General features: G+C 41.3%; 1 protein-coding gene and 2 long non-coding RNA genes across 4 annotated transcripts in view; 2 read left to right on the plus strand and 1 right to left on the minus strand.

Moving 5' to 3' along the window:
• Positions 1-23,992, minus strand: part of nectin3a (nectin cell adhesion molecule 3a) — a 33,491-nt gene that overhangs the window by 4,380 nt on the left and 5,119 nt on the right. Inside the window, exons 2-5 of one of the 2 annotated variants that reach the window (XM_034867202.1) lie at positions 9,933-10,274; positions 5,023-5,322; positions 3,101-3,218; positions 1,068-1,219 (exon numbers count right to left, since the gene is read on the minus strand). In XM_034867202.1, coding sequence (XP_034723093.1) covers positions 1,068-1,219; positions 3,101-3,218; positions 5,023-5,322; positions 9,933-10,274 — 912 coding nt within the window. Of the gene's footprint in view, positions 1-1,067; positions 1,220-3,100; positions 3,219-5,022; positions 5,323-9,932; positions 10,278-23,992 lie in introns of both variants that reach the window. The other variant, XM_034867201.1, reaches the window with a different exon arrangement.
• Positions 13,188-23,886, plus strand: LOC117941950. Its single transcript, XR_004656012.1, has 3 exons — positions 13,188-13,312; positions 19,931-19,937; positions 23,877-23,886. It is a non-coding gene; the product is annotated as an uncharacterized LOC117941950 (long non-coding RNA).
• LOC117941949 lies at positions 13,454-14,893 on the plus strand. The gene is made up of 3 exons (XR_004656011.1): positions 13,454-13,553; positions 14,085-14,088; positions 14,883-14,893. It is a non-coding gene; the product is annotated as an uncharacterized LOC117941949 (long non-coding RNA).

Raw genomic sequence — 23,992 nt, forward strand, 5'->3', positions numbered from 1 at the left:
GGGGGGGGGTGGAAGATCAAGGCTGCATGCCCAAGTCTTAATATTTGACAAGAGAAGCAAGATAATTGCACAGTGCAAGTCCATCCTGGACAGGATGTCAGCTGTGCTTTGGAGCAGGAGTCCAAACCAGACGTGTACACAGATGGAGTCTGACAGCCTTTTTTTTTTTTTTTGGAGGGGGTGGGGGGGCTTCTCCAGTGCTTTCTTCTGAACAGTGAGAAACTAAAAGTATTGTGTGCGTTAGTGGAGTACACGTCCAAGAGCAGCAGTTGCTTTGTTTGGAAAAGGATTAAAAAGGAGCAGAAGAGAAATGAAAACAAAAAGAGATGCAGCGTTCTCAGGATCCACGCCCCTGACTTTGCAATGATGAACTCAAGTAGCAAAGCGTAGACAGACAGAGGAAGCAGACGGGACGACTTTAGTATCCTGTGGGTTTTTCTGACAAGGATCCTGTGTCGATGAATCAACAGCATTCAACTAGCTGGCTATTAGTTTGAATCCATGGAATCGTGTGATTAAACTTAAATCACATTTCACACAGAACAGCTTGTACAACATGCTGTTGAAAAACAAACGTTATGAAATACACACGCATACTTCTGTGTACAGCAAATCTGTGAACACAATTAATTATGTCCCGCTGTGAAACCTGACCTTAAACAAAACCAAGAGAAAAAAACATGGGTGCGTACTTTGCTGAACCAGCAAGGGTAAACACCCTCTTCCTTATCGGAGATATCTAATGTTGCCAAAACCACAACACTTGAAACGTTTGGGACTGATACTCTTTATCTGCACTCCGTGCTCCTGTGTTGCCAGGAATGTGTGAAAGGGGATCTGGGCAGGGACATTTATATGGCGGCTTAGCTCTGCTAGAAGTGTTCAACTGCGGGCTGATCGTACCGAGAGGCTAATCTTGCATCAGAGCGGCACGATGAATGTCAAAAGGCACGGTTTGCTTTTTCGACCTCAGGTGTGAAAAGGAAACCTATTTAAGTAATCAGGCGATTAAAAAAAGAAAACATCCAATCGCACTTTAAGAAACTGAGTGAAGAGTGGAAACGTACCTTGAACGTAGAGGGTTACATCTTGACTGTGGAAACCGATGTCGTTTACCACTAGACAGCGGTACACGCCAGAGTCATTGCGCTCCAACGGGCGAGTGAAAGCAAAGCTATTGTTTGACTTCTCAACACCCTCGGGCATCAATCTGTCCAACCTGTGCAGAAATAAAACATGACGTGAATCTCAGTGAACTGTACAGTGTAGCATACAGACCTGCGTACAAAGAATCAAATAAATATATGATGTTGTCACTGCATGTTTAAATTATTAGACATGGTCCGACACCATTTTTTGCTTCCCGATACCAATTCCAATACCTGAACTTGAGTATCGACCGATACGGAGTAGTGATCCGATACCAGTGTGTCATATATTTTATCAAGTTTTAACAGCTGTATACTACTATCCCTGTATGGACGTGATATGATGTGACTTGCATGGCTCAGGCTAAACTCTTTGTGACTGACGACAAACAATGAACACCACAGAACTTTCTTTTTATTACCCAGTTCTACTAGCCAGTTATAACAGAAAAAAACATAGATTTTCTTTAGGGCTTTATTACGTGGTATGGGATCAGTGCATAAACTTCAGTACTTCCTGATACCAATACCAACGTTTTAAGCGGTATCTGAGGCAATACCGATACTGGTATCAATATCGGAACATCTTTACAAAGTATAATTAAAAAACAAACCCATGACTTGCGGTGATGCCACTGCTCTGCTTGTTGTGTTGACTCTACCATTCGTACGCCTGTTGCATATTATTAAATGATCATATAGCTGTGATAACTTGAGCCGACTGCACTCGCATCAGTTGAGGGAAAAGCCTTCTACGTGAACATGAGGTCTCAATGTCAGTTATAAAAAAAATAATACAAATAAATAATGAAGAGCTTGGCTGTGTAGACTTTACTGGCACTGTCAGTACAAATGAGACCATATTTCTTGTTTTCAAAGCAGATGATGACAAAGAGCTGCCAACAGGCCGGTGTTGCTCTGACGCATGAACCATTTGGAATCTTATTTATAGCAGGGAGTCCCAATGGGTGCAGCAGTGCATTCAACAGCTCCGGTGTCCAGGCTCCAAAAGTCATGCTGGAGGTAATTTATAGACAGAAGCTTCTTATTCATTTGTTTAAACACTCTACTCAGCAGGACAAAACAGCAGCTCATCTGTCATGTAGTATTTTCTATAACATCAGTAATTCAACAAACATTTAAATGTTTGCCTGTTTGTCACTAAACTGTTTATCAATGAAACAAACAAGCAGACAGCTATTTTAAATTCATCATAACGTAATACCAGTGGTCAACTCCGCCAAGTTTCATTAAAACCTAGTTAACTGTTTGAGGGAGATTTTTTTTAACGCATGATGAACTTAAAAGTGCAGTTTACGCCTGGCTTCCAAAATGTTGCGTTCCACAATGGCGTTTTCATCGGTCCAGATCATCTCATGTACTTTAACATTAGCTGCTGCTAACCTGAAACAACAACAACAACACTCCTGAGACCCTTGCAGCCCCTAAAAAAAGTTATACCATCATCCCAGTGACCCATAAAGTCCAGGTTTACACGTGTGGAGCTAAAGTGCAAGCGACAGTTTGCCTTACCCTGCAGAACCTGACCATTTGAAGAAAACACAATCAGCTACTGAGAAATGTGAATTTAGGGTTTCTCTCCTTCACTTTACTACTGTGTAGGAGCCAACATTACAGCCACAATGATAGAAAGTGCATCTTAATGTATTTCTCTCAGCATTCAGCCAGTGTGGTTGCTGCTTACTACACCACAGTATGAATCTATTTTTTATATTTTATGAATGGTTCTAACAAAGCACGGGTTGGAGATTTAACAGGAGAAAATTTACACACTGTCCACAAAATTATGCTTTAAATGAAATTTATGTTTTAGGATCATAACTTGCTGCACCTGTCTTCACCTATAGAATGGAAATCTACCAAACTGTTGTCTCTGGGATCATATATCCACAAAGTATTTCCACAGGAGGCCAATTTTTGCGAATACTGACCTGGTCCATGTGAATTCACGGGCAGGTGGGTTGGCCTTGGCTCCACAGGTGAACTTCACATTCTCTTGACCCACATACCAATTTTTGTCACCTCCTATTATCGATACCACTGGAGCAACTGTAAAATCAAAATAAAACAAAAAGGTACATTAAAATGTGTTTAAAAACACACACATATACACATTTATATATATTAAATTCTTGTACTTCCTACAATAGGTTTGGTCATGACCAGAATGTGTTGTATTTTTATTTCAAAAGGGTGCAAGAGTAGGATTCAATAATCAGTCACTTTGATCCCAGCAGCCTGATGACAAATGAGCTTTTGCAGAAGGAACAAAGCGTGCATTATAAGCACACTAGCAAGCAATGACAAAAACAAAGCCTGTGCAGGACTGTGGCAGGTGAACGAGAGCCAAGAGAACAAACAAATGACCCTGGGTTGGTGGAAAGTTGGAAAATGACAGACTCACTCAGACAGTACATGTACTGCAGCTAATAATAAACTCCACTGCCTCACTGTGACAAAGAAAAAAACAACAACAAAAGGAAAGCAGGAGGATGCCTAAATGAAGCCCAGCACATGCCACTGTAATAAAACATGGCAAACACTGACTTAGGCATCCAATATATTTTATTTTGATTTCTTTGGAGGACAAATGAGGAACTCATTACAGCACACAGGAAGACGCCTCAGCTCATCGTGTCCAATGACCCTTTTCACGCAGCTGGACGTCAAAATTGTGCTTCTTTTGCACTTAAAATCCCCTGCCTCTGCATTCAACATGATTTATTGAGCTGGGAAGCGTCTTTCTTCCTGTATTAACCTTGTTTTTTTTCCGCGTCTCCATCCGCAGCCCTAGCAGCCCCCTGCTACTTGTGTTGCTGCTGAGGCCTGATCAATATTTCATAAAATACCTTCATTAGCCTGCACTCACACAGTCCAAACACAGGCTAACCCTAAGTACTGCTTGCCAAGGAAGTATGCATTAATGATTCTAACATTAAGATGACTCTTAAGTGTCCCCTTTATGGGCAAAGAATGAAAGGTGGAGATCAGCCTATTCATAAATCAAGCTATTAGCATGGGTTAATATCGATAAGATATACGGTCATGATTATTAGCTTAAGGATTTCAGAAACAATTCTTATTATTCATGATAATAACTAAAATTATAATAAACTGCATAATCTTAAAGAATCAATTGAGCAGCCATAGCGCTTAACCCATTCCAGGGTGAGCAGAAGAAACAAGATCGGAAGCAGAAAAATGTTGCAGTGGGAGAAAGATGGTGACAGGATGATGGCACAAAACCATTATTGAATAAAAATGGTTTCAATTGAATCTCTTTGAACATTTTGAGGAGGGGGGCTGATATTCTATAAGTCTGTTATTGTTGTCACTAGCAAACATTACTGGGCATTCCTGCAAAAGAGAGGCTTCCTCTCAGAGAACATTTCTAAAAAAAGAAGGAAACAGAAGTAAACAGTGCATTTGTTAGGGACTGATTTAGTGTGCTAGTAAGTATTTACAGCCGCAGGATGCTGAATGGGGGATTGACTCAAAGTAAACTACAGTGCCCATGTTCATCATCACCCAGTGTAATGATGTGGCTCACTGATGTTTTTGTTGGCCGATCAGTGGCAAGGCATATGCACATCCAGTCCAAAAAAACAACAACTGTATTATCTACATTCCAATAACTTGTAGCAGTGCTCCTTTTATTATTTCAATTGTATTACATTGGGGGGAAAAATCTTCCCCTGTAGCTGACTGTCGAAGGTTTTGGACAACAACGGAGGTCTATGGTACAGTGGAGCTGCATCAGGCTTTGGTGACACAGGCAATACTTAGTAGAAGTACTAGGATCAATTCATTGTTGTTTTTGGGCTTTCCGTGACCTTTATAACTCAGCACTTACACTGAACATTTAGCATGAAGGGTATGCGGAACTCTGTCTGCAGGGCCGGGTGGCGCACCACACAGGTGAGGGTCTTCCCCTGTGCGTAGCTCTGCGGTGGCCACAGGTAGCGCACGTGTACGCTGGTGGTGCCGTTGGCCTCATCCTGACTTTGTTTCTCACTTCGTCCGTAAAGCTCCGTCTCCCAGAATACCTCAGCGGCGGGACGGCCACGCTCGGCTATGCAGGTGGCCACCAGCGACTCGTTCCCGCCATCGAGCAGAGCTGTGGGGCCAGCAGACACATACACCTTTGGCTCCACTGTGATAGAGGGAGCAGAGCGGAGAGAGAGAAAAAGAGGGCGGGGGAGAGGAAATGACAGAATGGAGAAGATTACAAAATGAATATTGATTGTTTTGTTTATATGTATAAATCAATAATGTCCATCATACTGTATATGCACAAAAGTGGCATTAGTATACCTAACTGCTAGAAAGAGCATATTGACTTCTTCCATTTCACATATATATATATGCATTCAAAATTGATGAACCATGCTATTAAATCATATGGAAGCATTTCAGTGGAGACTGAATTGCTGTGTGTCAAACGTATAGTAATCGATTTGAGTTAGGGTACACTATTGGTCCCACTGTATGGTTCTACTAGCAGAGCCTGAAGTATGCATATGCCTTTTGGGGAAAAACCCTTAGTGTTGCAGAATCAGAGGCTACTGGCAGTCAACAATGGGGTGTGTATGTGTTTGACTGTGTTGTACTGGAAAATGAGAAGCTAAGTTACTGTACACTTCTCAGTGCTTCAGAGCTGGGAACATTTTATACCGGCTTCCCGAGAATAACTGCAGGTTCAGACAGTACAAGGATTTTCTCAACAGAGAGGCAAAACAGATCCATGCATGAGGGACGTGACCAGAATAACAACCTGTTGTGCAAAGCAGTAAAATATCTTATCTTATGTTGCACTGGCCTAAAAAAGACACAGGGATCTGTAAAAAAAAAAAAAAAAAGAGGAAAAAAGGACAGTTTTTTTTTTTAGGACTTTTGAAAATACAAAAGAAGGTGCTGAAGGAGAAGAGATCACAATGGTGGTGAAGAAACCTGGCTATGCAGTTTACCCTTCCACGTACCATCACTTATGCTAAATCCTTCCACTTAGTCTTGTAGTGCACCGCCTCCTCCATCTCTATCCCTCTTAAAAGAACAGCTGTTCCACTTACTGGGATGGTGACAGTTTTAAAAGACACATGACGGCACACACCAGCCTAATCAACAAGACAAGGCCATCACCTTTAAGACATCTGTCACCCCAATCAAACATGTCGTCCAACATAAAAAAATCTCCCAGCACCCCTTCTTCCAAAAATAACCTGCCGTCTCTTTTACCCACTGTAGGGGTGGGGGGGACGCTGCTCTTAGGCATCCACCTCACATTCTTCACTCACTTCTGTTTGCCCCTCCTTACAGGCCTCTGACTATAAACAGTAGCTGCTCTATGTTAAGAGGCGAGCTGGCCAAAAGCTTCAGAATAACTAAATCAGAGACGTGTTAATTTGGAGTCGCTGTCAGGAAGGGAGGGGAACGCTCTGGATGAGTGGAAATGCTTTAGGGGAAAGGTTAAAGATTTCCCTTCAGCAAACTGGCTGCATTGGCCCTTTCCCGCCCACATGTGCACAGTGAACACTGACGTCAGAGTGGGGACCCCTAGAAGGAAAGGGTTTAACTGGATGGTCATGCATCATGTCTGGAAATGTTTATAGTAAGATTTAGCATGGAAAAAAACTAAAAATTGCCATTTATACTATTTCAAAGTCCATTTGGTGTAACAAACTATTGCAGTTCAGAAATAAAAAGCCATCATTTTTGTTTGAGATTGTGGGTGTTGTGATGCAAGAAGTTGGTGCTCAAAGAAAGAAAAGTAACAGTGTAAATGTAGTGTAAAACACATGGCAAGCCAAAAAATATCAGTGAAAAGATCTGTAAGCAAGCCGTTAGCTAAAGCTGGCCTCATTCGTTGATAGGTAACAGAACAACATATAGCAACATGCAAGTCAAATATAGCTTCATGACACATACTTCACAGAAACTGGGGGAAATTCCAGCATTATTTGAATAGACAAAGGAGAAATGAAACATTTCTCACCACAGAAAAATGATGACCCTCAACTTTAACCAACTTTCTGTGGGGCTGATTTCTCAATTTTATGACTCAGCAACAACAACAAAAAGAAGCTGCATCATTGGTCACATGAATGAACAGACAATTTTGGACAAAAGGATGCAGTTCATGGTTGGAAGTTTAAATCAATTGAAATCTGCTTCGCCGACTGAATGCGTTAACAGATTTTGTTTTTATGAAAGTTAATTGCTCTTCATTAGATTTCCCATTCATCCCTCAGCACTTGAAAACAAATGGCCAGTCTAATTCATTCACATTCTGTGTCATATTTTCCTCCCCAGTTTCCTTCCTAATGCTTACTGGTTGGGACTTCTGGCTCACGCACTGCGGCACACTTCCTGCTGAACTGATTTGGGCTTTTTATATGAGAAGCTACACGACAGAATAAAATCTGTCAATGCACGATATGAGAAAATGATCCAATTGCGATTATTTTTGACCGATATTGCAATTGCGATATGATTCACGACAGAGGGAATGATCATTTTTTAAATAATTATTCTCATTTTCATAAAATATTAAAATCTAAAACATGAAAAAAAAATTTAGTGTGATTTTTGCGAGGATCTGTACTAAACAAAGATTTAGTCTTTAGTTCATAGGATACAACTTGTAGCCCGGGATGTCTCTGCAGCACCACAATACTTCATTCAGAATGGTTTGACACATATTTTGCCTTTAACAAAAAAATGGGTATTGTGCACCCCCCTGCGATTTGGATATTGCAGTACTCCTTGTTGTGATTTGGATATAATTGCAGCCCTGTTACAGACTGAAAAGAAAAAGTGAGAAAGCTTTGAGCCAAAACAAATTGTGTGTGGCTAGGTGCCTCATGACTAGATACAAGACATGGTTGGTGTCAAGAGTGTGACTTCAGAATGGAAGTCAATGTCCATTGCACCCGTTAATCATTATAAGTGTCCTCACTCAGGTCTGTTATTTATGGCTTTTTCATCGCTTTGCTTTAGTTCATTCGAAAGGAATGAAAATGAAGTCAAGTCCTAAACCTCAAAGTGTAAACATGAATCAAAACTTGGAACATTTAGTTAATGGAAGCAAACACAATACACACACTGGTTCAACATAGATATATGGCCCATTTGCTGACATGTTATCCAGCCATATTCTGCAGCCACATTTTCCCTTCTCAAAACCCTTTTGAAACAAGCCAATCCAAAACAAGGCAGAGATAAAGAAGCCAGTCCTCATCTCTGCCTTGGGAACTTAAGTTTAGGTCTTGTAATTGTGATGTGCGCGCATAAAAAAAAGAAAAATACCCTGTGCCAACTTTAATTGCCAAGAACATATACTTCCACCATAATCACACACTAAATACATCTGAATTGTAAAGTAGGCTGAATCATGCATTTGTGTAGGGGTGTGAATATGCATTTTTGTGAGCCCAAAAAAAAAAAAGAACAAAACATGCCTATGAAGCTGCTCACAGAGGAGAGCTAGGTGTAGCTGAACGCTGTGAGGTCGCAGACACTGTGGCTGTCACAGCAGCCCTTTATGTACCACTCATTAGTCATCATCCTTCAGTCTCTGAAGGGAGACAACAAACTACTGCCTACAGTGCAATCTCCTACTCTCAGCGCTGCCTGAGTGCAATCCAATCACCAATTTAGGACTTGAAACATACGCTGACCACAGAGAAGGTTCAAGGCTCATGCTCCTCACTTATAAGTGCCCATAAAGTGTAGAATATACATGTATGTTTTGAGAAAACAAAAGGGAATGGTAATGAGAATTCCCATTAAAATGTATCACACGCACTATAAGTAGCAATGAATAAATAGATATAAAGAAAATATATATATCTGGTTACAGTTTGTTGATAGACACGTTTCCTTTTTGCTTCGTGATCTTTATTATATACTGTGATCATGTATTTTTTGTTGGGGTTGTCAGGGAAAATAAAAGCTTACAGAAGAAATTGTTAAAAAAAGAAAATGATAGGGATGCTAAAAGTGCAGATACCCAAAAACATAATATCTTTTATTATACATTTTAACACTGCAGATTGCCAAGTTTGTCATCTGCTTCTTCAACGACTGCAAGAGCTTCACAAATGCTAATTACTGAGCCTGAGGTATGATTTCATGTTAAGGGACAAAGGGTAAAGAGGGCAGAGCTAACAACAATCCTCACTGCCTCGGGGGAAGCAGCTGCGCATTTTAGTGTTAAGACCATTGCTACATATGAAGCTTTTTTTACGTAGCGTGGTTAAATGCAAGTGAATGTCATGAGAGTTGCTCTGTATTACACCCAGCAATTAACTTGTTTTTAGCATGCAACTAGCTGCATCAAGTTGGGACTGTTTGAACTTTGTTTACATGGTTGCTACATGCAGAAAGGATGTATGTTTGAAGCAAGTATTAATATGTGCGCTTTGGGATTTGTATGCAAGTGGCCTTGTGGAGGACCTTATGGGGAAATGTATTTAAACCTGACATAGCAATTTTCCACAGAGAGTGAAAGTGGGGTGAGTAAGATGAGAGGGACCACACTAGAGCAGCTTATACACAGCTTTCCATGGCCTGTGTCCAGGTAGTAATTTAAAAAGCCAGCTAGCTTTAGGGAGTAGTTTGTTCCTTCAGGGCAAACACTTAGGAGTCACCTTATCTTTGCTTAATCACAACCAACAGTGGCCTGATTTGAAAAGTGGGATTAAAGCACAGCATTAGGAAGCACTCGATACAATGGAAAAAGAACGTGACAGAGCTGTACTTTACCTAATACATTAACGTAGGTTGATGCTTGTGTATTGCCCAGAGGAAATGTTACCACTTTGCAGGTGTAGGACCCGACATCTGCAAAGCCAGCTCCTTCAATGGTAATGGAAGCATCTCGTACCGAGGGGGAAACAAACGAGATGCGCTTGGTGTATTCTGCAGAGATGGAGGTTCCAAACTCGGGGTTGAACACTGCCAAGGTAATGGTGCCTGAAGGGAGACGACGTTCCCAGGAGCTCTGTGTGAGGTTGGAGCCCACCTCTATTCTGCAGCTCAGTGTGATGTTCTTCCCCAGCACTGCATTCACTTTCTCGGGGACCAGCACCTGGTTACTGCTCACACCTGCTGAGAGAACCGGATTAAAGAGGAGATTCAGATAAAAAACAACACATCATTGTTGCAGCTTTCATTAAAGTGGAAAAATGAAATTTCTCACGACACGGTCACTTCATTGGATTCAGAGATTACAGTTTGTTTTCTCTGGTGTGTAGCGGTGGAAGAAGATTGTCTGTGACTCCAAATCTGGATTCAATTTGTCAAACAGTGAGTTTCTCATCGTCCACTGTGACAGCTATAAAAGGAGATTAATATTCTAAATTGCTGTAGGCTGGGATTAAAATTATATTCTTGATAAGCTTTCTACCAGATGCAGTACACTACGTCATGCATTCATTGCCTTCACTCATCGTCAACATAGTCTTCCCCACAGTCACATCAGCAGCCATCATTTGTTTCAGACATGTTTTTCCTGACCAGACTTCATCTTGGTTACTCTCAGTGCTATGTTTTTCCTCTTAATAAGCAACACACTTTCACCACAGGACACTCAGACTGTCCCTCTGCTAATCATCAGAGCACCTTTTAAGCAGGAAAAAAGAAAAGAAAAAAATCCCTGGAAGGAGATGAAACAAAACTTGGGTTTTTTTGCCCTCTTTTAACGAGGCCCTTAATTTGACTTGAAACAAAGTAACATTTTGAAGTAAAGTAATGCAGCATGTAAACTTTAAATGCTGTAATTCCTAAAAAAAAACAGGCCAAGCCAAGATGAACATGTGACAACAAATGCCGGAAATTTGTCACAGCAAAAATGTTAACCTTCACATAAAGAAACTGATTTGGTGTTAATGAACTGCAAGCTGTACAGACATCTGCATGTCACACTTGACAGATGAGCTTTTAGCAAAAGAAAACAAAAACAACAAACTTAGTGGGAATGAATGCAGTATCTTGCAAACCTAACCTGAAATAACTCCTTAATTACAGGTTAAGGCTACAGCCCTGAATGGAGAATAAATCCATCCAAGACTTTTTTTGTGAGCATAATCACACGAATGAGTCATTGATGGAGAACCATGCACGCTTAAATATTTTCCAGAGCCTATACAAAATCTAAATTGAATTGTGGTGTAGATCTACATAGAACCTTATGAAAAGGTTTGTTTTACAGATAAAATGTAACAACTGGATTTTATTCAAAATATTCAAACAGGGCGCCTCAGTTTTGTTGACATGGTTGCAGTCGGAGTAAGCCATATGCCGGTGCCATACATTTCTACATTCTACATGGTCTCAAATGTGTATGGAGTAAAGCTTATAAATGTGGGTCCCCTGGCTGGTATTTTCAGTCTTTGGCATGAATGTGAGTGGTAAGCCACAGCAATGCTATCTTGGTTTGTGAGGAATACAGCCAAAGGAGGCTGAGGCTCCCCGTGCTCCATTACGTCCCCTGTATTTGCAGTGGGGACGGACTCACACTCTCACACACTCATACACACACACACACTTACTTTCTCTCTCTATCTCTTCCAAGTGTGTGTGTGTGTGTGTGTGTAAGAGACCAGCATTCTGTTTAAATGGCTGCTGAGTCCTAAATGCATGTTGCATTGTGTTGTGAAGTTTCCTGCTGTGCTATAATACTCAGGCTTTCCGGTTTGTTTGTTTTCTCTGTTGATCTAGCACAGTCCTGCACTGTATTTAACCTATTAATCTAAAATACTTAATATGATTCAGCCTGCCTTATTTGTCATTCACTTGGAAATACATGTGGCAAAGTCAGTTTTGGACTATTATTCCATTTCTCCAAGATAATTTAGGGTTCCATATACAGCTTCTTCCCACCTTTGAATCCTGAGCTGGTCTAAAAAAAGACCACACTACTATAATGTGCTTAGCAGTGCATGTGTTACCCTGTGTTTGCTTCTGCCGGAGTCCTCCTGGTGTGGGGGAGAATCAGGGTCGGAGCCATGTGGGTTTTGCATTCTGCACGCCACGGTCATCTGAGCTGACACAACAGCTGTTTGTTGTCACCCTACTGGTGCTACTCAGGTTGTTTTGCTTGGAAAAATATATTAAAAGCATACTGCCATGATAAAATCTTGACAGTGAGAAACATTTGCAAATATACTGGTACAGGAATGTAGATGTCATGCCGATTTAAAAAAAAAAAAATCCTCCTGCAGCACTGGTTGTCTGAGAGGTAAACGAACATGCTTGGCATGTGTGACATTGTGTTGATGCATGCAGACACGTGTCTCAGACCAGGCTTCACCCTAACATGCTCTACATACTGCAGCTACCTGACACGACCCTCCAACTGCTACCGTACATAGTTTATCTATCTCAAGTGTGTCAGCTTTCAGGCCTGTGAAAGCATACAGAGAAACTAGACTCCATCCATGCTATGTTCTGTTTGTTTTACTGTAAGCATTTGGGAGTAAGTAAGAAAAGGAGGGAGAGTAAAAAAGGGGGGGGGGGGGGGGCTTAAAAAGGACTCCACCCTTACCATTATGGGAGGAGAGACAGATGGCCTCTGCATGAGATACCTACAGCCAAGAGGAGAGTGGGGAAACTTGGCACTGGTTGCTGAGACCATGAGGAACATAACTAGAGCTCGCAAACTAGAGCTCCGTGAAATATTATCTAAAATACTGCAGGCACATGAAATTTAAGCAGCGTTTCCAACAAAGCAGTCATGCCGTTTGATCAGGGATATACTAGGGGTATGAAAAAAACAACATCCAGCACAGTATAGTCGTATCTTCAGTGGCAATACTGTATTGATACACAGACGCCAAGTATGATTCTTTTATCATATATGTGTTGGTCAGTTTGTCTGCTTGATAATCCCATTTTGCAGCAAATTGAAGTGATATGAACAAATAGAAATATATCTTTTTAGATAAAAAACGCTTACTGCGTTCCATGGCTGCAACACAACAAACGCCTGGCGTAAACCAAGACTTGCGCATGTTTAATTGTGAAGCAATGATCAGATTTGAAGCCAAAATCGTCCAAACGATTTCAATGAAGAACCGATTCTACTGGAATCGTAATTTTTGAAACGATTCAATGTAGGAATCAGTTCTCGATGCCCAGCCCTAGTTGAAACGTTCTGGGCCACCCACATCACTTCAACAAAGAAAAGAAAAAAAGATAGAGAAAGAAAAGTCTGCTGCTACATTCTGTCCCCTTCTCCTGGCAACTTCAGGAGCCTCCGATGAATATGATTGTTTTTTAGTTGTTTTTTTTTATAAATCACAATCATTGCGTGGGAAGTGGCGTACGCACATTTCCAGCCCCGTTTGGTGCGTACGCCACGTTTATAAATGAGACGGCGGGACTGTCACTAGCTTTATTACTGGCTATCCATCTTCCTGTCCAGTAAACAAATGAGGATAAGAATTTGAATAGGACAAACATCTATCTTTATGCTGCGTCACTGTTTTGGTACTTTGCAGTAGGCCTACACGATTAATCGGTATAAAAAATTCTTCGTTTTAATTTTTATTGAATTTTTTTTAATGACTTTGCTTCTTATTGAATTTTACATGCCGACTGCGTCACAACTTAGGGCTGCACGATTATGGCCAAAATGATAATCGCAATTATTTTGATCAAAATTTTGATCACAACTATTTGTTGATTTTAACCGAAACAAATGTTATCGTCACATAGGCTACTTACAAGCGCGAGAGGGAGTGTGATGGACGCTACTCCCAGAGAGACAGCTGACTCATTATGAACGGGTCCAGCACGGGTCGGATAGCGGATACACACGTTGCGTGTATGAAATGTGTGTATCGCCACTGCGCTGCATTTTTATGAACTATGATATTCTGGCCATGGGTCACATCTCTCGCCCAAGTCCAGCAGCTCCGTCTCACACGCTGTTATTCTACTAACTGAAGTAAGTTGCATTCAATAACTTCTTCTGTGTTCTTTGTCGTGGCGGCCGCGATAGCAGAGTTACCAGCGGAAACACTGGTACAAATACAGGTTTGCCCCTCATACTTAACAATATACAGCTGTGTTAATAACAATTAAAACCGTAGACAAATGTCAGAAGTGTGGACTGGCGGCCGCTGTGGTGCCAGTCGCGGAGAGTAAGACGAGAGAGTAGAGGAGAGACCCAAACACAAGCACGGCTTTACAGACAAAATGGGTCATGTAAAGCAAAATTAATCCATATCCATATAAACAACATTGCAGTGGATGCGAGGACATTAGCACCGGTGCGTCCTAGCCCCGTTGCTAACAGCTAACAGACGCTAACTAGGACTGACTAGCACTGGTCACTGCTGTTGTCTGAAAAACAACAGACAGGACAAAATGTTGCGTTTAATGGTAAACTGGTAAACCTTGAGACCGACGTATAACCGCCTGCTATCTATTGAGTTTTCCTCCCGTTATTCTGTCCTCTGTGACACGGGGTGCAGGGAACTACTTTGACTGGCTCATGATCAGACAGTGGTTTACAGAGCGGTAGATTGGCTTTGCAAAGAAACTCAGCGTTCTCTGAAATGACGCTTAAGAAAAATAAATGTGCTAAGTCACGCAAATTTGATCGTGGGAAGTCAAAATCGTGATTGTGATTAAAATTGGATTAATTGTGCAGCCCTATCACAACTGCTCCAACTTTCTTCTGTGAATTTGAAACATAGACTGTATAAGATAGGTGTTGAAGTGCTCCCGAGCGCTGCAATGCTCTCCCTTCTCTTCATTGAAGCCTCTATGTTTACAGGCTTGTGGTGATGCGCAACGTACTATAGGTGCCAAAACAAATCAATGTTTGGTCCTGCCAATTTGTTTTGTTTTGTCATGGTTCAATATTGTGCAATTAGCATTACACCTTGTGAGAAGAATTGGGATATCAATGCAAAGCAAAAAGAAAAAGAAAAAAAGGGATTTATAATTTTCCTCAATCGTGCAGGTCTACTTTGAAACCCATTTAGTCAACTCAAAGTGTGACACTGCACCAAAAAAACAGGATGAACCCAGGCATTAAAAAGAGAAAAAGGCTGCACTTTTGCCCCCTTTTTCCTTGAGAAAGCCGAGGAAAGAATGAACTCATGGGAAGGATATGCTTGCCCTTTGAAGAAATGTTTCATATTTGTTTCTTTCCCTGCTGACATCAGTAATTGCGACAAGCTGCGCGGAAGACGCAATGGTAAATCAAAACCTTCCTCTTTGCCTGGCAACCGGCTCAAACATTCCACGTCGGGCCACTTGATTAGCCAAGAACTCCACCTACCCAGACCTGACCTAGCTTCAGCCCTGGTCTCCCCAAAGGAGGAGGCCGTCTCCTGGCTAGAGAACTTTGCAATGAGGCCTGCAGTGCATGTCAGAACCATGTGAGAAAGGAGGGATACAAGGCCAGAAAACATTCCCATGCAGCAACAAAATAGACAATGTGTCATGTTCATTTAGACAAAGTCCATGCATAGATTATCATGTCAAACAGCACTCATGGGACAGATCTGAAGACCTCACAGGAGAAGAATGCAGACATGAGATCTGTGCAGTAGGGAGTGTGGTTTAGGACTAAAGCGAGAGGAAACAGATCTCAGCATTCAGAAATAAATACAGCGAGGAGAGAATGAATAAAGACACAAGTTACTGGGAGAAAATACATAAGTGAGACGGACAGAAGTAAAGACTTATGCTACAGTCCGAGCCATGGGTGGGTATAAAAATTTAACTGCAGTACTACTGGGTCAATCCTTTTTACAAGCTGATATTAGTACATGACAGTCTGATGGAGTGGTTCAGTCCACCAAGTCACACATTTATAGTATGCACTGCAAAGACAGGATGGTTGATTTGTGCAGAGTTTATGGGGTCCTGCATGAGATCCCGGTCATCTGACCTCAGGAGCAGTATTCAAGTCATGGGGTTAGTAATGACGGGTTAATGCATGTACAACGTGAGCCTGGGTCGGGCTTGGCGTGCCTCAAACTCAGGAGCCCCTTTTACACAGCCTGCCATCTGTGTGAAAGTTACGAAGACGGTGGTCACAGAGCCGTACTGAAGCATGTGTAGAGGGACACCGGCAGGGCGGAACTACACACAGTAGAGTTGCGCAAGCAGACACAAAGGATGTCAAAAAGTGACTTAATAACTTATTAATAACTTACAGAAACACTGCATGCAATAGTCCATCTTCCCTCTCTCTTTCTCTCTGTCCTTCTCTCTACTGACAATGTGCAACTAGAATGCAAACAGTTGGTGGTTTGTGGGACGGGTCAGGTTTGGGTGGTGAATAACGATGCACGCCTCTTTTGCTTCCGGAATATTGGCATACTGAGGGGGAATTACGGCGCCTTTGCTTATTTCCGCGGGGGAAAGCATCCTGCCTTGTTGTGTATGTGGTATTGTTTGTTGCAAGGGTTTGAGGTATTTCAGTATGTGAACACAGTGTTATGGACCCAGCAATGATATTTGTCCATGCAAGTAGAAGATGTATGACAAAATGTACAATATAAAAGCCAATCTACGGAGTTTAAATTAGCAATAGCTATAAACGCTCTGAGCAGCACATCAGTTTAATGCTCAGTATTGAAACTGAATTCTGTAAAAGAGTAATTTAATATGGTTTCCTTTTCACATAAATTTCAGCAATGAAATTGCTGTTGTTAGGGAAAGTGGACCAAATGTTTTGTGTTGGATGGATGGAAGGTGGGTGGCTAAACCTGTCATTCTCCTCTCCAAGGTGTCTGCAAGCAACCTGGGGTGCACCAGACCTACTGTAGTTCTCACCTTCTTTCCTGCTACCGTAATTTTCAAGTATGTGTGGGAGTTGAACACTTGCTGAGCGGCAGTGTTTCATTACTGTTTAAGGAGTGCAGTAATTCATAATCATTCAAAGCATTAAAGTCCCTTAATCTAGTAGAAGCCAATGGCAACATTAGCCGACTATTAAACTTCCATCTCACTCTCAAGGCCACATTTTAAAAAAATGTTCATTGACATTCATTTGAAAACTGCATTGGCAAACTCTGCCAACCTCACACAAAACAATCTATGAATATGGATTGATATATGACTATTAGATATAGTCATAAAACAATTATTCAATAATGCCCCAGTGGGCTATTGCCAACAACAGCACCTTTTCCAGACCCAATCTCTAAGTGGACAAGGAGAAACCTTGTAGCAACAGCCGTAGGAACGCCGTGTGTGGAAAATGAACAAAAAAATTGTAACAGTTGGGAATTTGCAATAGCACAACAATACATCATCCACCGGGCCTGCATTTTTTTCTGAAAGTTGTCTGTGCCTTTAAACGCTGGCGACTCATATAAGTCAATAGTCCGTGTGCAGTCATTTGTTTGGTATTTTTACTCTGGGGGTGACCAGGAAGAACAAACAGACAATGCCTATTTTCCTAATACAGGTCCCCAGACCTTTGTTTTATTTTTGTGGGGCTTATAACTTTGTTTCAATCAGTTGGAGACAGGATAGGCCAAGTGGTGTATTGCCTGTTTTATAGCATGTCTTTATCGTAAGAAATATTTGTGCAGCGTGAAGAAAACATTAGTTACACCAGCTCTAATCTACCCCCTTCCTTCCTAGCATTGTATCCTGTGAGGGCGTGAGGCTTTTTCAGTGGGTTAATTCATGGTGGAAACAAACACAGGCTGACAGGCCTTTTAAAAAAGGGGCGGGCAGGACTCTTTCACATGTCACTGTCCTCTTCAATCCCCTTTTCTCATTGTTCCCCTATAGCAATTTGAACTTCTGTGTCCTTATCCAGGTCACATTTGATTAAAGATCTATGCTTAAAAGAAGAAGAAACAATCAATAGTGTTGACATACAAAGTGCTAGGATAGGTTACAACCTCTCATCGGAGTCAACTACAGCTTTGCTGTAGAACTTGTGAAGGACAATGCCTGCCTGTGTGCGGACCAAGGAAACACAAACACTCCTACGGCGTCCAGCCTTATTGTGTGGGATTTGTTAGTTTGACGTGGGGGTTTGATGCATTTCAGTGTGTGACCCGGAGACGGGTAGCAATGCTATTTTTCCCATGCAAGGGGAAAACGACAAAATGTACAACTTTGAATGAAAGACAATGAGAAACAGAAAGCAACGAAAGGTATTTATCAAGCTGCTGTGTGAAAGGAAACCTCATTTTGGAGGTTTTCTTAATAAGGGTATAAGCTTCAATGGGAGTCTTGCAATTAGAGCTTAAGAGTATAACATCCCTGTCCCTGACATTTTAAAACTAATAGAGACTGACCTGAACTGCACCATCACACCCCAGTAGTGTTGAGTTGCACCTGGGTAGAAATGTTGTTTATGTCAGGGTCTGCTTGCTCATCAAGTATATCCCTACTGCTACTGTCCTCTTTTAGATAGCTGAGTGTTCGCAAAAAAACGTTATCTTGCCTTAGAAGCTGACAACCATGAATGAATGTTTAGACATTTGCTACATAAAACAATTAGCCAGACATCATGCAAAGACAACTGAAGCCTTTACACTTTCAGAACAAGTGCCCATCTGATTTAAGTAAATTATTCACAGCATCCACTGAAATCTACCATCAAGCCAAACAAAGACGGCATTGAGCATATATGCTACCAAGAATAATTCTAGGTCCAATCTACACAACCTCTGTGATAGTAAAAGATAAATTGTATGTTGAGCTTATAGTCAAAACTGGCATTTCCTCAACAATGACTCACTGCAGTTACATTTGTAGGCTGCAATCCCCCCTGCAAAGACACCACCATCACACCAGCCGCCTTGCTCCCAAACATTGTGTAAAAAGAAGAGAAATATCCTTTTCCTTATAGCGGTCTCCTTAACAATGCCCAAATGTAAACCCAGCAATGAACCATATTGACAAACACGCATAAGGACAGCTTAGACGTGAGAGCCTTTCATTCTAGAATCATCCAGTGGTTTTAGACATGTTGTTTTCACCACATTCACATGTCAATGTCCTTTGGGGGGGGGGGGGGGGGAAACGTAACCAGGCGCAATTTTCATTCATTAAAACAGAAATAGATCATTGTTGGGTGGAGCTTTGCTGAGAAGAGAGAATGGATTCTGTACTAATCACAGACCCCACTGCCCTTCACTGGGTCTAAATGGGCTACTGTACTTTTATTAGGCTGATCTAACATAATGCAAACATAGTTTCCCACATGCCACAAAGACCCCAGAGGGAATTAGACCGTTTTCTTTAAAATTTGTCCACTATGACGGCTATTACTCACAGAAATCCTTTTTTCAGGGGAACTACATTATGTTGGGTACTGACACATGTTTGCACACACTGGACTAGTATTATGTAAAATTATGCAGAGGTTTGCAATATGTAGAGAGATAGAGCTAAGAATACCAACAATCTTAAGTAAAAAATGTACTATGGCCATTTTTTTTTAATTGATAAAAGAAAAATGGCCAGGCTTTGTTTTGAGTGCTAGATCTGCCCAGCATGCATCTCTTCTTTTTTCTCTCTTATGGGACCTGGTTGTGAGTTGTATGGCATTATTTGCTGTAGTGTGTTTAATAGGCTACACAATTGTATTAGCCCATTTAGTAAATACAGGAGGAAAGGAGTAAAGGGGGTAAATGACAAATCCTTATTTTTGTCAGTATGTTACTTAATGACACCATGGCATGACAATTTCACTTTATGAAGTTTTTAACATTGATGTGTTTTTCCCCCAGCCTTTCTATGCCCCCCCCCCCCATAGCTAGAAATGGTAGGTGATAGGTAAAAGCCAAGCCATGGGTCTCCTGCTCTGCCTTTGAGAAAATCAGCTCAGATGGACCGATCTGGAATCTTGCCCCTTATGAGGTCATAAGGGGCAAGGTTACCTCCTCTTTCGCTGCTTTGCCAGCCCAGAGATTTTGGCCCACCCATGAGAGAGACAAATCATGGCTTTCAAACAAGAAAAGTGGCAGTTGGTCAAGGCCCCCCGCCCCCCCCAGATATGGTATTAGGGGACCACTAAGGTCTATATAAAAGCATCCAAAGAGCTCCATGTCAAGGGACCTTTAATCTTGCACTAGTTCAGTTGTTAAAAAATGCTGGTAGGCCTAGAGAGTGACTGGGAGAAGATATTTTGTTATATGAAGTTACTCTGTTTTAGGGTTTTGTGTATCAATGTTTTTTGGTGTCCTAAATGTTGCCAAGTTTGGATGCAGCTCGTTTCCTCAGTAATGTCTATAGAAATGAACAAATGTACAGTTTAGAAAAAGGTAGAGGAAGCTGTTTTGGACTTTGTTCAATGCAATCCGCACAGTGCACGTCAGGAAACCCCCACTTCACAACAAGGGAGGAAGTAAAGCAGTATGACAAAAGTCTGCCTCTGTACTGTGTACCAATGGTAAATACAAAAAACAGTAGTTTGGTCAGTGTGGCATTTCAGCAGCATTATCCTGGTCAGAGGTAGTTCGTTTTCCCGCAAACAACCCCCCCACGCACCAATTTTCCCAGCACATACTCTCACCCCGACTCTGCAACAAATTAAAACTCTTCTCATGATTTACAAGTACCACCCACTTAGAACAGTGAGAACAAAGAGATTAGGTGCCTAGGTAAGTTTGGGATTAAAATAAAATCACAGCTGACTGTTCACACTTATAGTGATCTCACATAAAAACTAAAATACATGCAATTGACAACATGCCAATGCAAAATATTTAGCCAACTCCTCTGTCAATAATGACATTTTCCTGTACAACTTAGTCTAAACTTCAAACCAAGGGTAATATTGTTAACACCCCTCTTTGTAATGTACTACACACCTCCCTCCCACACTGTTAAGTCCATAGAGAATCAACAAAAATCAGTAAGACAACACCCAAGTGTATTATCACTGGGACTCAGGTTACATGTCTGGTTAGACATAGTGTTCCCATAATATGAACCTCACTTGGATGTAAAAGACAAATATTTTGAGTACATAAAGGCAGTAGTACCCCATTTACTGTCGGCCTAAGAGCTCTGGGTTGTAAACCTTTAACTTGTGCCGGCTTTCTCTTTAAAATGCAATTCAATCCATGCAATATCGGATAGTCTCACATTGTTTTGAAGCCATAATTAGAACTGACCACTTGTTTTGTTATGATCCTTTCCACAATCCAAGTACAGGCAAAAAATAGCAACCACACTGCAGCAGTAATCTTTGAATCTACCCTTTTGTGACAGAGCAGCTTAGCTGCTGAAAAAGAAAGTACATGTTCCTTGATCAATACTAAACATGTAGTATTAACATGTGGTATTTTTTGTTACAGCAAGAGGGGAAATGTATTCAGCTTTACAGTCTATTTGAAAATGAAGAGAGCATCAGGCAACTAAAGCAGAAGAATGCAAACTATATGGATGTAGCAGGGATGGCAGGGGAATACAGAATCATTTGGCTGAATACCAGCAGGGGTACAGTTGTGCAAAATCCTTTTCAAGCCATTACCGCAATATATCTGCATCAAGGACCAGGGCTGCACAGCAAGCCAAATCAGGGAACTCGGAGTCAGGGGACAAGTCTTTCTTTTCCTCTTTTTTTTTTAATGTTATCACACACAATGAGGCTGAGAGGGGGGGTGCTGAAACCTAGAAAAGTTAGACTCAAGTTCTGATAAAATGGTAAAAAGGCTGTGTCATTTCCGATTAATTTTGTCTGCTTCACATGATGCAACGTTTCTGGTAGGAAAGTTCAAACTGTACCCTCAGCACCATTGTGTACTGTACTGTACAGTACTAATGTCTATTTTTATTCTTAACATATCACAGGTTGGAGTCGGACACTAGATAAACAAGGTGCAAGAGATCTACGAAACACAATAGGCGAGTGTAATACTAAGGGACCCAAGCTGCAAATGTGCCGAAAAGATTTGCGGAAAAACAAGAGATTTCTTCCATTAGATACAGAATAATGCATGTCCCGGCTGTCACCATTGCTTGTGTACGAGCAAATAGGACAACACTACTGTACTGATAGCTTACTTGCTACAATCAGCAGCACCTCCCAGTATTTGACTGGTGGGTGTTAATAATCTCCCACTTGGGTGGTAGGGGGTGTGTCAGTGTATACGACTGACTGTGTGCTCATCCCAAACATCATAACCTGACAGCTGAATGAGTGAAACAAAAAGAGTGAGGGGTGTAGAGGAGCCACACCTGTTTCCCATAACCCCAGCGCTCCCCTCCTGGGAGATTCAACTGCTGACTGTGGAGATTCTTCTTGTATAGCCTACCTCTTTAATATGGACTGTGAATCCACAGTATATCCAAGTGACCCTAACCTCGGAGGAAAAACCCCAGACTCCTGAAAACAGCAGGCAAAAAAAGGGTTTAAAAAGGCTGCCCTGTGTTCATTCACAGTAGGTAATTAGCCACGGAAATATCTGGAAGTCATTTTTACCACGTAGTTTCCTACGACTCAGTGATTGGAACAGTCAATTCCTGTCTATCCAAGATTTATTCAGTAGACAAGAAATAATAGCTAACACACGAAAATAGCATCCCTAATATTTGCAATGTATTTTTTGCATGTTGCCCCTTTTCCTCCCAATTTTGAAAGGCTAATTGCCCATGCACTGTGGTCCTAATGACTGGTAACTCCCAAAGTTGGCCTGTGGAGGAAGTAAACACAAAATAAGGAATGGCAGCATAAGCACTGTGTTTGGCTCGTGAAACTAGACGGTTGGTTTGAAGTTTGAGGCTAGTGTGAGTCTTTATTCCTGTCATTATCATTAAATCCCACAGAAAGACCAAATTCAACAAAGTGTTAGTCTGCTCCTCAATGCTTTGCAACTTCTAGACCTTGTCTCTGGCACCCACCCCCAAGCCCATTCAGTCCTACAGAAGAAGCAAATCTTTAAAAGCTGAGTCAAAAAAAAAAATGAAAAGACTACAGTTGGGCACTGTAGTTTTTAGCAAATGTTCCTCTAACAAGACTAAATGTGCAATGCTTTTGTTTATGATTATAACCTCACATTTGGGAAGCTAGCTAGTATTTATACAGCATTTTGTATGTGGGATTGACTCAAAATAACCAAAAATAACAATGGAAGAATAAGCCATATCATGGCTTGGCCTTCCATTCATTGTTGGGTTTGTCTTTTCATGGGATTTGTTGAAAGAAATACATAATATCGCCAGCCTTTTTCCTCAAGGCAGATTTTAAATGCCTGGGTTAAGAAAAACTCCTCAACCAGAGAAGTAAATCTGTTGACATCTCAAACTGCAAATATGGTCTATTCTAAAAATTTGTAGGGCTGAACGATATTGTGTTTTAGCATTGACTTTGCATGTGCAATAGTTACATCACAGGACATTGAAATGTTGACACAAATTCTTTTTTGCTGCTTGATAGAAAAGGAAACTTTCACCATTCTCCTTTTACATGATTATTGCCGCGCAACCCTTCCCCTTTAAGACAGATAGCCATGTGGGCAACGTGTGTATGTGACGTTCGTCCGACGGGGGTTATTGTCATGGGAAGTGAGGCTCTCCGTGTGTAGAAAAGTACCGCTGACACAGTGATGCACCCTAGTTTTCAATGGGTAGTCAGTGGAGCTACAGTAGTTTGTGTTTTATGTTTGCTGCATTTGCATGATGTGTTGAGTAAGTAACTTTAATTGGAATGAATGGTAATTGGTGCAATCTTCAGAGCCCTTATTATAGAGTATCATACAGAATCCTTAGTTAGGGTAAGTCAGCTTAGAACAGGTTAGTGCAGGCAGTGATAAATAGACTTGAGAAGGCAGTGTGCTGAAAGTAATCAACAATTGACTGCAGTATATTTTTATTCATCCTGGTTT

Source organism: Etheostoma cragini, chromosome 3, assembly GCF_013103735.1.
Source record: "Etheostoma cragini isolate CJK2018 chromosome 3, CSU_Ecrag_1.0, whole genome shotgun sequence".
Taxonomy (NCBI): Eukaryota; Metazoa; Chordata; class Actinopteri; order Perciformes; family Percidae; genus Etheostoma; species Etheostoma cragini.